The sequence below is a fragment of the Protomyctophum bolini genome, assembly GCF_963924005.1.
Source record: "Protomyctophum bolini genome assembly, chromosome: 10".
Classification (NCBI taxonomy): domain Eukaryota; kingdom Metazoa; phylum Chordata; class Actinopteri; order Myctophiformes; family Myctophidae; genus Protomyctophum; species Protomyctophum bolini.
In genome coordinates, this window is record NC_137871.1 from 5,776,443 (window position 1) to 5,794,137 (window position 17,695).

General features: G+C 43.9%; 1 protein-coding gene across 3 annotated transcripts; it reads left to right on the forward strand.

Annotated features, from left to right (window-relative positions):
* Window positions 1-2,103: 2,103 nt before the first annotated feature.
* rlim (ring finger protein, LIM domain interacting) lies at window positions 2,104-17,134 on the forward strand. Of its 3 annotated transcripts, none has more exons than XM_080773581.1 (5): window positions 2,104-2,234; window positions 4,501-4,720; window positions 9,252-9,362; window positions 12,705-13,016; window positions 13,263-17,134. In XM_080773581.1, the coding sequence occupies exons 2-5, from the start codon at window positions 4,552-4,554 to the stop codon at window positions 14,666-14,668; spliced, it is 1,998 nt and encodes a 665-aa protein (XP_080629707.1). In that variant the 5' UTR covers window positions 2,104-2,234; window positions 4,501-4,551; the 3' UTR covers window positions 14,669-17,134. The 3 variants fall into 3 exon arrangements, with proteins under 3 accessions (XP_080629707.1, XP_080629709.1, XP_080629708.1); XM_080773583.1 differs by having other exon boundaries at window positions 13,266-17,134; XM_080773582.1 differs by having other exon boundaries at window positions 2,109-2,234; window positions 4,504-4,720.
* The last annotated feature ends 561 nt before the right edge of the window (window positions 17,135-17,695 follow it).

Consider the following 17,695-nt stretch of genomic DNA (forward strand, 5'->3'; position numbering starts at 1 on the left):
GTTTATTGAAAGAGTATAATATTAAGAGTAGAGTATTATGTCCATTTACGACGACTATTATAGTTTTGTGCAATCAGTGGAAAAAAAAAATGACAAAGCTTTAGTATCGTGAGATAGACTTTAGCCTATAAGCGTATTAGTCAATAGCAGGCCTGCACACACAGGCGGAACTGTTTCCATTTGATTGTCATTAGATGACAATCAAATGTAACTATATATTGTATACCATATACAATAAAGGGCCAGGCTAATAGGCTACATGCAAGGTTTTATGACAAAATGATCCAAAAGGCAACAAACATTGAGTTTTGTTTAAATCGGTAGTAATGGCACTAAGCTACAGACTACAGCTCACAAGCTGTAGCCTATAGAAGGGAAAAGAGATAATTTCATCCATCACTGCACCAGCACGCTATCATCACAGGGCCACACCAAGCATCAAAACATGGTTGGGTACTGATGCCATAGCCTGGAGGGACAGCTGGCTCATGTTTAGGATTGGCTAGTTGGTTGTCAGGCAACCGCTGCTCAGGTCTGATAGTCAGAATGGTGTCTGTGAGTTCCATCCTGCTATAAATGCGCCACGTCTCTGCGTGCGTGCGTGTGATGTGATGTGTGTGTGTGTGTGTGTGTGTGTGTGTGTGTGTGTGTGTGTGTGTGTGTACGGTTGTAATGCACGTAACTCGAGAACTGTTTCCCCCACTGACTTCACATTCGACACACAGGGAGTGCAGTGCCCGGTATCCAGTCGGTCGGACCCACGGTTCTCCAGAACCACCACGAAAGACTCTGCTCAGGCTCTGCCAGTGGGCCTAATCAGCCTAAGTCCCCTCACCCGTGCAATTCCCATCCTCTGCCTCAGCCAATTGATTGCCATGGCAACCCCACACCTGCAAATTGATTACTTAACCAGTACAGTTTTCACAGTCAGTTTGCACTCTTCAGGCACAGGCAGACAGACAGATACAGAGATCTCCATATACAGAATGGGCACAAAAGAGACACAGACAGATAGTTAAAAACGGGTGCAATGACAAGTTGACAGCAGGTATTATTAGGTTCCCAAGTTGCATTGTTCTCAAGTAGGCCGGTGGCCGACGGGCACGTACAGGTCTAGTTAGCCTAATTTGCTAAAGTGAACAGACAGTGCAATTAATAGCTACATCTTCAAGGTTCTCAACGAGGAAAACAATTAAAGAAAGAAAATATATGCATGCATTCATACATCCTTCGTACATACGTATAAAATATACATACTAGAGACCTGCAGATGGAGTTTTTTGTCACCCGCAACCGCAAATTAATTATCCAACCGCATCATCCTATTTATATCAACCGCTCCATCCGCCAGCCGCGGTTACCCGCGGCTAAATCCGCCATCTGCAGGCCATACATACATACATACATACAGTGCACCAGAGCAAGCTTTTGCCTTTTTTTAAACCCCACCCATTTTAACCAAATACATACTACATCTCAGAAGTTGAAGCAGTTTTTAAGGACTCACTTTTAGGCCAGTGCAACAGAGCATGCTTTTGCCTTTTTTTAAACCCTACCCATTTTAACCAAATACATACATACATGCTTATTGGAATTGCTATGCGAATATCTTGAAGTGATGACATGATATGAGTTTTATTAGAGGAGCCATGCAGCCTACATGGTTAATAAAGGTGAATATATTGAAGTGAATACATGATGAGTTTTATTAGAGGAGCCATACTGATTGGTTTGGGACCAAATCTGTGTTGTACATGATTAGTGGAGCTCCCTCCATCACCAGGTCCATTGCTGGACCATGGTGTTGCTGTACATCTACCCTGAGCCATCCCATCCCACCTGCATAATGAGCAGGATCTTAGAGTATAGCTGTGAGGCCAAGGCAAGCACTAGACTGTTGCGGCTGTTGCCTCGACCAGTTTGTTTTGGGATGCTTGTTGTTAGGCCTTTGCTATGGTACCATGTGGTGCATGCATAGACGTGACATTGGACGAGTGCTTCTGCTAGATAGGCTCTGCCTACCAAACAACATTGTGCCCCCCTTCTGCGCATGCGCGCCCTCCCCAGTTTCCGGAGCTTTCTGTTTTTTTTCCCCCTTGGTAAAGAGAACAGAAAATGGAATCGTGAGATGGATCATCGCACGTAGCTTCAACCTTCTTAAACCGTTTTTATCAAGGATTTCAAAACAAATACCTGGACAAACACCGACGACGAACTGCTTGAACACACCACAGGTAACATTCTATATCTGTAGAATACTGCTGTTATTATGTATCGCCTTTCCGTTTTGCTTGTCTTCGTTCTTGAAGCTGAGCTAGTTTTAGTTAGCATGCTAGCGATAACAACGTCATTAGTTGACGTCGCTTGCAGGCTAACGGTTAGCTTAGCTTGATGCTGGTCAGTGTGTTTATCTTCTTTTTTCTTGACAGTTTATGGGTTGCTTTTGGTTCATGGCGTGTTTCTGTCTCGGACATAAACGGTGTTAAAGAGCATAGAGCAACATAGTTGGTCAACTGCCTCGATAAAACGGGGGGAAAATCCAACCCGTTAGCTTGATGAAGATGTTTTTTTTCTTTTTCTTTTTTTGTAGCATGCAGCGATACTCTCGCGAGATGGGAGTATACAACTATACATTTAATAAAATGTGTTTATAACGAGTACAACTCGTATTGGGATTAAGTGGGTATTAATAAACATACGGCCCAGGCGATGGTGAAGCCAAGTTGTCAGTTGGAGAAGTTATCGGTTGTTTTTTAATTAACTAGATGAACAGACGGCCTCTTGGTCGACATGCTAATGTTAATATTGGCTAATCCAACAACAGCTTCCTGAGCTTTCAGGGCGACATATTCAGGTAACATCGTTAGCTGAGCTAACCGACCTGAAGCTAACGTTCCCATGTGTGATATTTATTTTAACCGGTTGGTCTTGTATTGGATGGCTTGTTTAGACGACTTTTTCTTTACGTTGAGCTAACCGGCTAACGCTTTAGCTAGCCACGGTTGTTCACCTTTAGCTAGCTTGTTAGCATGCTAATAGCTCCTGATGCCATTTTGTTTTTCCTCGACTTTGGCCTTAAGTCGCGTTTTTACAAAGGACTTATAATTATTTTTGAAAGCCTAATCGGTATATTTAACACCATATGAAGGCTCCTTATCACCGATGTCAATGTAAAGACGACAGGTTGGAATAAACGAGTATGGAGTAACGAATGTCTTAAAGCCACTTTGGAGTCCATGGACGTGAACTGACCTGCTGCTGTCTAGTCTGGCCTAAAGTCTTGCTGTTATCATCTGTCGTCTTATCATCATATTTTGATCTGGGGTACCTCTTTTTTCATTTCCAGGGCCCTCAAGTTGATGACATCTATTAGCTGGGCCCCAATATAACATTTTTATTGTTAGACTTGATTTGATCAGTTATGCTATTTTGTCCAGAAATCCCTTAATGCCGGGACTGCAGGGTATAAGAAGAACAGTGAAACTTAGATAGAATAGTTATAATAGACATTATTGTACATTATTTAGTTTTACCTACTTGTCTTGTACATATACAGTGATGTAAATAGATTGTCCCAGGATGCAGGGATGGTCTTAAAAATGAGTCCCAGTCCCACTTCAACAGATTTAACTCCCATTTCATTTTATATGGTTATAATGTGGTTATATCCATGTGGAAAACAGAAAAGAAGAAATGATTATTATAACTAAAGCTAGCAAAATAAACTAGAATAACAAACTACAGTACTGTAGTACAGTATTGCATCCCATGGATGCAGAGGTTGTTTTATTGCTGCGTTTTGGGATGCAAAATGCACCCTATTTTAATCTCTGCATTTACTAGAAATGTTCTGATCAGTCATCTTGTGCATACAGTGAAAATTTGAATATTTCCAAAATGATGTCAAGTTGTCAACGGCATGTTCCCGTGTGGGGGGGAGGGGGGGGGGGAGAGAATGTTTAGACCTGTCACAAATGCAAAACGATATTATGCTATATATCTGACTTTTATAAGATTGGGTAAATTGCCAATCACCGAACAAGTCATTTGGAGTGAACATCGGCCGATCGATCGGAGCACCTCTAACATATGCATGTATATTATATTAGACGAGTGACCATCAATCATTTATCTGGAGACCCTTGGCTGGCCCTCAAGAACTCCTGGTGGTCTCTAGACCTCACAGTCAGAACCACTGATCGGAGTGTCAAATATGTAATCTGGTTGTCATTGCCATTTTTCTCTGAAGCTATCGGACAACCATAATGGTTGTTTGACTCCGCAGTCCGCACACTTTGTCTCAACATGTTTTTTTTGTTGTGTTTGCCCAAGTGAGCCGTATACAATTGCTGCTTGTAGAATGTTTGTAAGAGCAGATGTTGTAGAAATGATATATGACCTATGCAGGACGCCATTTTGCTACACTGCATTGTCAGCAAACTATGTGCATCTATTTATTTAAAAGGCAGCTGAGCGTTTCTGTTTGTTTTGTTGTGGCAGCAGCTGTATCCAGGTGGAGCGTATTGTTCATCCTCTCTCCCTTCTACATCAATGGAGGGGTCTGACAGCTCAGAGCAGAGCAGCGGTGACCAGTCAGAGTCACAACGCAGGAGGCAGCTTGACCGTCTGGACCGAGAGGAGGCCTTCTATCAGTTTGTCAACAATCTCAGTGATGAAGACTACCGCCTGATGAGAGACAACAATCTGTTGGGCACCCCAGGTAATCACCTGTGGATTATTAACACATAGACTGCTACAGGTTCTAGCGGACCCTGGCTTACTGGTGCTGAAGGCTTAACATGGGCTTTTTGAACTTTTTGGGGGGCCCACAGCGAGGGGCCTCTTATAGCGAGAATCACAATCGCATAAATAAAAAGAAAGCCCAACTTGTCCACTTCAATTTAAAAAAAAAATTATGATTCTACCATCTTCCATTCTGGAGATATTGACCTTTTTCTAACACCTGCTTTTGCCTGCACGCTGCTTGTGAAAAAAAACAACAGAGATATGGAGGCCTGAAGTTGACAGACATTTCAGTTCAGTTTTTTTAGTTCAAAAGACCGATATAAAATTGAGCACAAATAATATCCTATACAAACCATATACCGAATGAAAGCCCTGAATGTCTACTTTTAGGAGGAAAACAGTACACATTGTACACATATACAGTTTGTCACTAATTGGCTATTGAATGCAGCTTGCGCCCACCAGAGAACTTTAGAGAAGGCATGGACCCGAAGAACTATTATTCACAAAATAAGGCCTATAGCGACATGTACATACTATATACCGTATGAAACAGTAGACTCTCTGCTTTCATAAGAAAAATACCACCCAGAAAAATCACACCCCTGTGAAGTGAGCAGTGCAATTGCACTGCTCACTTCACAGGGGTGTGATTTTTATTATTATTACAGTATTAGTATTTTTCTTATGAAAGCAGAGAGTCGACTGTTTCATACGGTATATAGTATGTACATGTCGCTATAGGCCTTATTTTGTGAATAATAGTTATTCAGGCCCATGCCATCTCTAAAGTTCTCTGAAAAAGATAATTTTAGAGAGCATGGACCTAACAACTAAATATTCACAAAATAAGGCCTATAGCGACATGTACATACTATATACCGTATGAAACAGAATACTCTCTGCTTTCATAAGAAAAATACTAATACTGTAATAATAATAGAAATCACACCCCAGTGAAGTGAGCAGTGCAATGTTGCACTGCTCACTTCACAACATTGCACTGCTCACTTCACAGGGGTGTGATTTTTATTATTACGAGTAAGACGCGCGAACGCGGAAGGCGAACGCAGATCGTAAATTGCAATAACAATTAGAATAAATTACAGACATGATCTGCAGGGTGTCATAGTTAGTGCTTGGACCACGCCAGCTCCATATATGGTCACAAAAGACGCCATCACACTCATGTCACCATGACTCAGCCATAACCATATAAGGAGTCCCCAAAGCAGGACCACGCCATCACACTCATGTCACCATGACTCACAAATCACTCAGCTCCATATATGGGCACAAAAGGGCCAGGTCCACATATACAGTAAGCGGGACAGACAGACACACACACACACACACACAGACAGACAGACAGACAGACAGACGTGATCTGCTAGGTCTCATAGTAAGTGCTCATTGCATTCGCAATTACAGTATTAGTTTTTTTCTTATGAAAGCAGAGAGTCTTGATGCACATTATCTGATCATAAAACGGACTTGGAAACTTTCTTCAATCGTAGCCCCATATGTGCCCTCTCCCTACGCTCATTGAACTCATTCTGTGATTCGAGCTACAAACAATCGCAGTAACGGGGGGGGGGGGGGGGCAACTAGGCTTTGAGGAAATGATCTTGCATAATCAACATTATTGTCGATTGTCGTGTGCCGCTCCAAACATGTCCAGACATACCACTAACCTCATCGATCCAGTCTCGCGTATCTATAAGGTGAGACGCGAGACTGGATCGGATTGTGTCTGGACATGTTTGGAAAAAAAAACAACGACGATCGTGGATGGATCACATCCATGATGGATGCGGCAGAAGCAGAAGCAGCACGCAACGTGTTTGGAAGAAAAAAAACGAGAAAGCACTCCTGTCGTTGCAAGACAAACACCCGTATGTTGCTGATAGACGGATAATAATCGATCCGATTTTGTCCTGCCGTTCATTTTATCACATTAGGTGCAGGGCAGGCTGCTCGACGGTGAGTTTATAATAGCCTGTTGTAACGAGAAAGGGGGGTGGATGGATGGATGCCTTATGATGGATGCGAGCAAAGCAACAGCAGCAGCAGTACGGCTTGCGATCAGCGACCAACGTATCATGGCGGGCCCTCGATAATGATGTGCAATCTGTCCATGACTAACTCCACATGTTATTGGCAAACGTTACGTTATGAAATCAAATGCCGATCGTTGCAGGTTTATATACGGGCAGAGAGCAAATCGCGTTGTATCTTGTTCCGAGAATGAGAGTGAGTGCAAGCCTTGCAGTTGAAAGCAGTGGGGACTCGGGAGTGGGGGGGGAACTGCCAATGCGATCCAAGAGGAAGAGACCCCCCCCCCCACCATTCTCCCTCGGGAGAAACCATGTAGAAACAGGAGGGGAGGGGGAATCGAGTGTATTCACACAAACAAGAGCATTGTCCCATCCATTTTAGATCCCCTGACATCTGCGTTGGTCTATGCCGGACGGCCGTCTCCAATACGTCGTACGTCCTCGCATAGACCAACCAATAGGCGGTGCCAGACGCTTCTCAGACCAACACCTCTTTTCAGCAGGGGGGGGTTTTAACTCTTTTTAGAGCCGATCGGTGTTACATTATGAGTTGTCCGGGCGCAAATATAGTTGAACCATAGTAATCAATAAAAAAACGTTTTTTGGACCATAAAACGTATAAAAACGTTATGCGCTTCTTGCGCTTGGCTATAATAAAACGTTTAAAAACGCTTTGCGCATTCGATGAGTTAATAGGATGATTATTATAGTTTTTACAATTCTGCGATTGTGTACTTTTTTAGTTATTCATAATAATCGCGAAAGACTACATCTTTTTCTACAGATTTTATGTACAGGTGGAGGAAGACAGGCTTTTAACCCAAGAATATTGCATTTATACCTAAAATGTCCTGTCTGTTTCCTGATTTCTCTCTCGCCTGATCACACAGTCATCTCTATGATTTCACTTTGAACATGAAACAATAGGAGTACCGTATAGTAGATGAGTTTTCTATTTTGTCTGCTGTGAGGCGGGGGTGGGCATGCAGCAAAGGTTGTCTGGATCGGGCCTCGAACCCGTAACATGCTGTCAGGCCAGCCTAGGTGCCTGGACCAGTTGGCTGTCCCAGGCCACAATTTCCATTCTGATATGGATAATATGGTCTGTTTACAGCACCTGTGTGCAGTGCACTACTGAAGTGCAGAGCTATGGTGTGCTGTACGTTTCTGCATTATTCTTTAATCCTGTGGACTTTAAGAATGAGAAAAAAATGCAGAAGCAATTGCAGAATTCATGATGGTGGTGATGTATAAATAAAAAGATGCATCGGCTGTTTAACAGTTTGGTTGATTACCAACCCAATGCATGGCAAAAGCTGCATTTATGATTAAAAGCTCAGAGGGAAATAAATCTGAGCTATGCTTTTAAGTTGGTGGCATTGCAGGTGACATCATTACATGACTTTCTCACAAGACACTATTGAGACGCTCCTGACTAACCCAGGCTACATGCAGGCAATGTGAAGTGGTAATGAGATTAGGTCCAGAAGTCGACAGTAGTTTTAGTCATTGTGGTACACCAACATAATTTGGTGTACTGATGTAATTTAAAGGACGATGGAAAAAATGTGATATATATATATATATATATATATATTGGCATCCTCCTGCTCCAGTTAACTCTTCTATTTCTGTAGTGACACTTTTTGGCCTGAGATGTCATGGTCCGTCGGCATAATTAAAATGAAATGCTAGTTTAGTAAGAGCTTTTCAGCCACGGTCACTGACACTTCTTGCTCAGGCGGTGGCAGACCGTGGCACCCTGAGGCTCTTGTGCATCTCTGTACATCTCCATGCAGCTATATGTCATGACATGTACGGGGATTTGAGTTCAGATATACTGCCTTCAAGCTTGAGTGTCTGTGCTCAAACGGCAAAAGGCTGCAGTCAACTGAGGACGTCCAATCCGTTTCTGTCCCAGGACAGTTGGAGGAAAAATGTAAGTTTGGAGCTGCTTTGAGCAGAGCACCGTGCCAGGAGAATGCATTGACTGGACTTGTCCTGGTAAGTCTGGTGGTCTTCAGTATGTTGCTGTATACAGAGGAGCTGCCAGTGGGTCAATGCAGCCTAGAAAACAACGGTCTGTTTACATGTACATGCATATTAATTACAAACTCTCATTCCCAATATTCTGCCGTGGCAGATGTGTTCTTTTCTTTTTTGATGCTTGCTTGCTAAATATCAACCAGCGGAGGCCTCCTGCAGGAAACTGTTTGTTCCATGTGTAGGGAGAGTTAATGGGTGGTTCTAGGCGCTACCCACCATGTTTCTCTGCCGGCTTTGATCTGGCTCTCAGGCTAGGTAAGAGGGATGCATCACTTAACCTTGAACTAGCTCAGGCTAGGTAAGACTTTGAATCTTTGGAAAAGGAATAAACCTGGACTGCCATTGATTCACTTTGATTGTTTTTATTGAATATGTTCTTTTTTTTTTTAATATGTCCTGTAGGTGAGATAACGGAAGATGAGCTGCTAAGTCGACTGCAGCAAATTAAAGATGGTCCTCCAGAACAGCGGACGAACGCTCCCAGTACTGAGAGTGGAGAAGCTGCCACAGGAGGTCAGTTTGTCAATGACGCAGGGCAATGATTCTCAACCTGGCTGTGGATTGTGGAAGCCAAGTCTATGGACGTTTTATGTTTGCTTCTGTGTCCTGTGTCGTCATGTGGCTCTGGCAGCCAAGTCTATGGACTTTTTACTATGGCGTAGTAAGTGATTTTGACCCTCCTATACAGGTTTACTGTTTGTTTTTCCTTAACCCATTCTGGGCGGGAACACCCTTTTGGTATTTTAAGCGTTACGTTATACTTCAGCTATTGAAAAATAGCAGATCTACAAGCTCATAACGCGGCAGTGCCGCACTATGAGCTTGTAGATCTGCTATTTTTGAAAATGTGCAAAATGTGCGGCAAATCTTTGAATATATGATCTTTCAGAGCGAATGCTTTTAACGCTTTTAACTCAACTTTGCTTCTGGGAGAGGGGTCCCTGGAACAACATATTTTCAATTGGGGGTGATCTTTTTTTCTTTAATTTTATGGACCCACAGTTTATTTGTTAGGCCCCCATTTTATCTAATTTATCTCTGGGATAGGGGTTAATTTCACTGACCTTTTAACCAACGTTTTTGAAAAAAAAAAAACTTTAATATTGCTCTGCATTCCACATGTTCTCACCTCAAATGCTGAAATTTAATTTCTTCAAATTGATTGGATCAGGTAGCGATGCAGTACGAGGTAATATAGGCGGTTCACATATTGGATGTGATTTCTCAAACGCAATGCTTTCCCATCAACATTCTTTTTCAAACAGACCAGTGTCTGTAGCAACTGAAGAATGTAGGCTAGATTCACTCACTGCACTGGGAAGTGAACGATGCCAGGCATCAGTTGCAGGTGACCAGCACTGCGCAAAATACAGTAACAGGCTCTGAAAATCACCCATATTACTACTTAAATTGAATCCATTTGGTTATTTTGCTAGTTAAAAGCATCATTTTATTAAGAAATTACTATAATATGGGTGCAGAATAGAAATGTGTATTTAAATGTAATGCAATATCTCAATTATGATATTTAATAGAATTACCTAATATTATTTAGTAAACGTTTAGTAGGGCAGCAGTGTGAAATCAGCGTCTTAAAAAAGATTTGTTCTCAATATTTATTTTTGAATTCATACATTATAAGCCAGCAGCACTTCCGGTACATGTGGTAGGCCGAGTCTACAGCCATCGTCCAGACTCAAGGTTGTAGCTCTGTCACGTTGTCTGTGTAAAACCAAGGGAGCTTTGAGAAGGAAAAGAAGTGGTCAAGTGACTGGGCTGCGCCATGACACTTTCATGGGAGCCAAATTACCCGGAGGTTTGGCAGAATGCACTTGAGTCAATGAGAGCTCAGTGACCAGCTCATGAACAAACATTATTTATGGCTGAGACCTTTTTGTAAAGTAATCCCTTCTGGAAAATAACAGAAGACATGCAACACATTGTTGTCTGCTGTGTTGTTTTTAAAGAGGTATGGTATCTAAAGAGCACAAAGTACCTTTCTGAACGTAGCAAGTATCCCGATACTTCCCACCGTTTCCTGTCTGTCAGCCAAATATCGCGTTCCATCGGAGCCAGAAGCGATACCGGCTGCTGTTTAGATCCTCAGATACAATTATACTGTGCACTCTGTGCACATCGAAAAGTAAGTGATTAGAAAACAACCTGTGATATGTCTTCTTTTATATTCCTGAACCGATTATGTGACCACGGTCTCAATTGTTCATAAATGTCTGTTATAAGCGTATCCAGCCAGCTCCAGTCACTGCCATGTATTCATTGCACTTCCGGTGTGAGTTTGGCTCCCATGAAAGTGTCCATGAAAGTGTCATGGCGCAGCCCAGCCACGTGACCACTTCTCTTCCTTCTCAAAGCTTCCTTGTGTAAAACCAGGAAATGCCAACGTGGCTGTTGTGTAAAGAAATTAAAGATGTATCACTATGTTGATAATCACTGTTAACACATTGAGCCCGTAGGAGGAGTATAACTGGCATGTAAATAAATTACGCGGAGTACAGAGGACGAGCAGGCTCGTCTTAGCCGTTTGATATCGCTACAACATTGCTTTGCTGTGCTTTAATTTTTGGAACCGCTCTGGTTGCTATGCACGCTTGCCATGGCCCCGCCCGCACTGCTTTTCTTTGTCAATAGTCATTTACTTCTGTTTTAGGCCGCGTCTTTGAAGGCTTTTTTCTCAAACTAATGTGCTGTCCGTGGTGTTGAACAGATCGGCAATGTCCGGATGTCTTTTCTGATTGTCCGGTGAGCGAGATGGGAACATTGGCGTTTTCTAGAGCAATTATGGACTTTTAGCTCGGTAGCATTAACGCTAATATATTAGGATTCAGGATGGACGCCAAAACCGGATGCGCTTCATAGTGGAATCGCCGCTACATACTAATTCCTACACGGGTTGTGTTTATAACCAAGTTTTAGGTTGTTATTAGAAAGTAAAAGATGAGTGTTAATTTCTTTTCATTTGCTGCTTTCTTTCGTTTTAGGGATTTTAGCTGTTTTTGACAGGGGGGCGGGGGCATTCGAGCATGGGGCTAAATATGTATTTCTTTACAAAACTTTATAGCGATTTCTTTCCCACTAGACCCAATAAATTACATCTGGCCACAGAAGATCACAGGATCTACTGAATGTGAAGGTAGCCTACTGGGGCGAAGCCACACTGTGTGTCATAGGCTCAATATGTCAGTTTGACACATTCAGTAGATCCTGTGATCTTTTGTGGCCAAATGTAATTTATTGGGGTCTAGTAGGACTATAGTAAAGAATAAAAAAGCAATCGCTATAACATTTTGTAAAGAGATGCATATTTAGCCCCGTGCTCGAATACCCCCGCCCCTCTGTCAAAAACAGCTAAAATCCCTAAAATGAAAGAAAGCAGCAAATGCAAAAAGAATGACACTCTCCTTTTACTTTCTCTAATAACAACCTAAAACTAAAGTTGTCCTTTAAGTTTACTGAGGTTTAGGTATTGTTTTCTTGAGGTTAAGGTTAGGTTTAGGTATAGTTTTCTTGAGGTTAAGGTTAGGTTTAGGTATAGTTTTACTGAGGTTACGGTTAGGTTTAGGCTGTCAATCACAGCGACTGGCCAATCACAGCGCGTCGACTGCACAACCCCTGTAGGAATTGCCTAAAATCACCCGCCACCACCACTTTTGTCCACCAGGCATCATGTTAAAATTAAACCTAGTATAGCCATAGTTTCATAGTTATGAAATTAGAATGATTTCTCAATTTTAAAAGAAGATAATTGATATTTTGTGACATATTGTAGAAGTCATAATTGTTTTCCTCCAGATTGTCACTTGACTTGACTTTAATATGTATGTGATCTCGTTCCAGAAGCCGCCGAAGGCTCTGAGGACCCGTCCAATGGAGACACCCTGTTGGATTGGCTGAACACCGTGAGGCGCACGGGCAACACGACCAGATCGGGTCACCGTGGTAACCAGTCCTGGCGGGCAGTCAGCCAAACCAACCCGAACAGCGGAGACTTCCGCTTCAGTCTGGAGATCAACGTGAATCGCAGTCTGGCCGCGCAGCAGCAGGCGGCGGCGGCCGCTGCAGCCGCCGCCGGGGGTGAGCAGGAGACTCCAGCCGAGACGCCAGCGGAGACGCCAGCGGAGACGCCAGTGGAGACGGAACCGGAATCGGGTTAGGACAGCGATCTATCATTATTACTTTTTCGTATTTATAGCAATGAATCGATGTGGAACAGTGATTTTCATATCAACTAAGTCAATTAGTCTGAGTAACCCTTTTTTAATACTTACATACACACTATCGTACAAGTGTAAAATCTGTGGCTTTATTCTTTTTTTTATATTTAACGGAAAACAATCAAAGCAATTATTTTTTATAATCGATTTATATCAATTACTTGCACCTTTTTTTTTAAAGCAGGTGCCCCGGCAGCCGAAGTCACACCCACGCCAGTGCCAATGGAGTCTGAAGAAGTCGTGGAAGAACCTGTGGTGGAGGAGCTTGCCGTCATGGTGGAGCCAGAGCCTGAGCTGGAAGAAGCTGTTCCCCAGGAAGTGGCATCGGAACCTGCCAGCCCGTCGCCCGCCAATCGGCCCGTTCAGCCCCCGGTTCCCCCGACACCACGCCGGGGCCAGCGGAGAGCTCGCAGCCGCAGCCCAGAAGCCCGACGGACCCGCGCCCGCACGGCCAGGAGCCGCTCCCCTCTACCCCCCATCCGCGTGGCTGACCTGGCCGCTCATCTCGCCGCCGGTCCCCGCTCCAGCGGGGCCAACGCTGCCCCAGTGCCCCCACCAGAGGGCAGTTCCAGGACTCGACAGCATATACCGAGTAATACAGAATATTTTGATAGTCCGTCATCCAGAGCAGGCGGGGCCCCACCGGAGGCCCCTAGCGTAGCGTCTCAGGAAGGGGAGGCTGCCGCCACGGAAGGGGGCGGAGCCGACCGGCGCCCCCCCACCATCATGCTCGATCTTCAGGTGCGGCGTGTGCGCCCGGGCGAGTACCGTCAGAGGGACAGCATTGCCAACCGCACTCGTTCACGCTCCCAGAACTCAAACACCTTTCTTTACGAGAGTGAGCGAGGTGGCTTCCGTCGCACCTTCTCGCGCTCTGAGCGTGCCGGCGTGAGGACCTACGTGAGCACCATCCGCATTCCCATTCGGCGGATCTCCGACGCGGGCCTGGGGGAGGCCACGTCCGTGGCACTGCAGTCCATGATTAGACAGATCATGACGGGCTTCGGCGAGCTCAGCTACCTCATGGACTCTGACTCTGACTCCTCGGACTCGAACCGCGGAGCCGGCACACCCGCGGCGGATCTGAGCGAGGCCCTGAGCAACGCGGACGCCGACGCTGCAGCGGTGGACGAGCCGCCTGTAGGCCGAGCCGAACCGAGGACAGTTGACACGCATTTAGAAGAGGGTCTGGTGTCTGGCCCGCCGCCCGCCAGGGAAGGTGTCGCCGGCGCCGGCGTCGGCCGGGCTCGACCCAGGCCCCCCATCAGCCTGGAGGAGCCCAGCTCGCTGCCCTTCCTCCGGCTGGCGCACTTCTTCCTTCTCAATGACGACGACGAAGACCAACCCCAGGGGTTGACCAAAGAGCAGATCGACAACCTCTCCATGCGTAACTTCGGGGAGAGTGACGCCTTGAAGACTTGCAGTGTCTGCATAACGGAGTACGCGGAGGGCAACAAGTTAAGGAAGCTGCCCTGCTCCCATGAGTACCACGTTCACTGCATCGACCGCTGGCTGTCCGAAAACTCCACCTGCCCCATCTGCCGCAGGGCCGTCCTGGTATCTGCCAACCGAGAGAGCGTGGTCTAACATCGGTTGATAGAAGGGCTTTACACAGCACTCAACAGGAGGAGACAGCATGCCTTTTCCATTAATTTAACCGTGGTATCTGATGCCTCAAGCCGGTCAGAGGTGGTTAGAACTATGTTTTTTCCCCCTCCTCGTCATATTCCTAAATTTGATCCATGGATATAGGTTTGATGTGGGATGCTCCGAATGATCAGGCCCTTGCATTGACATCATCAACCATTATTGATGGAAAAGCTTGTTGTATTGCAGCACAGCCTCTGAGGCACTGTGTCCAGTTAGCAATCTACTGCTAATGTGCATTTAAATATAGGATTGTTATCGGTTCAAGATCTTATTTATTCTCATGAAATCAAGTTTTGTTTTTTCAACATGACTGCAGGTTTTTGCAAGGTTTTTAGTTTTTTTTTTTTTTTAAGTTCATCTTTTTACTTATCTTTTACAAAGTCACTACAACCTACTCAGAAAACATGTGGAATGTTAAAATACCTATTGATACATTTTTAACCACTTGAACCCTTAGAGTCCCTTTTCTGGGGCCCAACATTCTGCCAGTACAGTCGATGGACAAGCTAACAACGTGCCGTGCGGCGATGGTGTTGTAAAAGCTTGTAGATTGGCTGTTTTAGCCGAAGATATTTAGTGTAGTGTGAAAACCAGAGAGCGGCCTAGTATAGAGCCCTGGAGGACTCCGGCCAACTACGTATGTAGGGTTTAATTGGTTAAATGTATACACAAATGTAAGATCACGTCATCTCACAGCAGATCATTCAGATGGGAGCATCCCTTGCGTCGGTGGTATATTTAACTACTTTCAGAAGGATGTCACACTCGAGCGCGTTCACACCATGTACCACCGTGTATTGAGAAACAAAACTGTTACTTATTTGTCAGTGGCACGGACCGCCAAACACATCAACGCTTGCTGAATTGTTAAAAAAAAATGTATAAATGTAGAATGTTGTACAAAATGTAGGGAAAGACATAAGTGCAACTAAGATAACCTTTTGGAATGCTTTGCTCTGTTTTGGAATTGTTAAGCATCTTTACTTTTCACTGATCAATACAAATGGTTGAGTTGTGTTCAGACCTGAAATTAGGGATATACCGATGCTAGTATATCAGGTATTGGCCCAATAGATTATTAATGTGTTGGTATCCCATTTTCCCTCTACTATATCTACCAAGAGCTATGTCTACTGCACCACTTATTAGAACAAAGTGACATTTTCTTACTTTCTCACACATAGAGAGATGTTAACTCTGTAATGGAAGAAAATTAGTCAAAACATCTTTGTGCTATTCTCCCCAAATGAATTGTTTAATTGTTTATTTACAATGTAAAAATGTGTATGTATTGGGCCAGTAGTCAGTATTGACCTTAATGTGGTATTGGTGTATCCCTACATGGAATGAAGCACAGATGGGGCCTCTTTCTTAACTGACACCACGCTATGATTTAAGCCTAATGTTGTACAACAGTGTCGCGTGCCGAAAATAGCAGCGTGTGACTGTGTGTAGCAGGTACAACCTGTACCCTCTTGTGTTTACTTCCCCACCTGATGCCACAACAGCATGTACATTATGTTTTAATCCCGTCTTTGGTGTATGGCTGGTATGTTTGACAAGGCAGCTCGGGTCTGCCAGGTTGTCAATGACGTCAAACAATTGATGGAAGCACTGTTTGTATGCATCGTCCTCAGACACCCCTCATACATCTGGCAAGCACTTCATGCATTCATTCACTTTTATTCATCCATGCTTGTAGTTAAAAAGCTATTTTCGGCGCGTGAGACCGTCATCCGACAAGTATAACTTGGGCTTTAGGCTGCCTTCGGCATACAATCGACCGTTTCTGTCATTTTGATCAGGTTTCATTATCCAGATTGAAACATACCTCGTCTGAAAAGAAACGATGCCTTTTTCTTTGTATATCTGTCACGGAGACTCCACCACCAGATGGCGCTCACCTCCACTGTGTCCGCCACTCTTCTCATGAGTGAATGCTTCATATTTGGAATGTTGGTGTGCAATACATTTAAAAAAAAAAAAAGATACAAAACCTGAAAGTAGAGAAATAACAAACCATGATTATAAATGTGTATATTATAATTGAAATATTGTAGACTGTTAAAAATCTCTTAAGAAATGAAGACTTGTTACTTAATAAATGTTGGAAGCGCTTTTCTTTTATTGACGTGTCCTTTTCATGGCATCGTGGCTGGGAAAGGAACACTTCATGCTTGTTACCGTGACGGTTTGACGGTTTCATGTGTGAAGCTTTTGTGAAGCTGTTCTGATTGCATATACCATACACATGTAAATGAACTGTATTTTATTTCTTATTTTTTGGCGGTGCTTCCCTAGTCCTGGCCTTGATCCATACCCCCAATGCAGTATGTTGACTGGGTATTAAAACCCACTCCATCTAACCGCTTTTCTGAATTAAACAGGTTATTATGCTACACATTGGCTTTGTAGGCATGCATTATTTTACTCTTGGTGACATTCCTGTTTATCCCATTCTGACCGGGCACCCATTTTGGTGTTAGCATCATGTTATGCTTTACCTATTGAAAAATAGCAGATCTACAAGCTCATATCGCGCCACCGAGTGGCGCGATACGAGCTTGTAGGTCTGCTATTTTTGAAAAATCGAAGAACGACTGACATTTTTTAGAATCTGATCTCAGGTCAGAATGGGTTCATCAGACCAGTATGTGTCCAGTGGAAACCTCGTATGAATCTGATCTCAGGTCAGAATGGGTTAAAGCCTGATTTATAGTTTGTTGTACGACTGTGTCACGTGCCGGAAATGGCAGATCCACAAACTCGTGAGCTTGTAGATCGCCTATTTTCGGCATGCCATACCAAGATTGTACAACGGCATAAATTTGGTATGTCTATTCACTGGTTATTTTTTTTACATAATGTAGCTGCTGCTGTTGCATGCTGTTTATTGTATTGACAGGGTGTCCAACTATGCATATCGACACAAACGAGCACATGCATCCTAACCACACCAAAGGG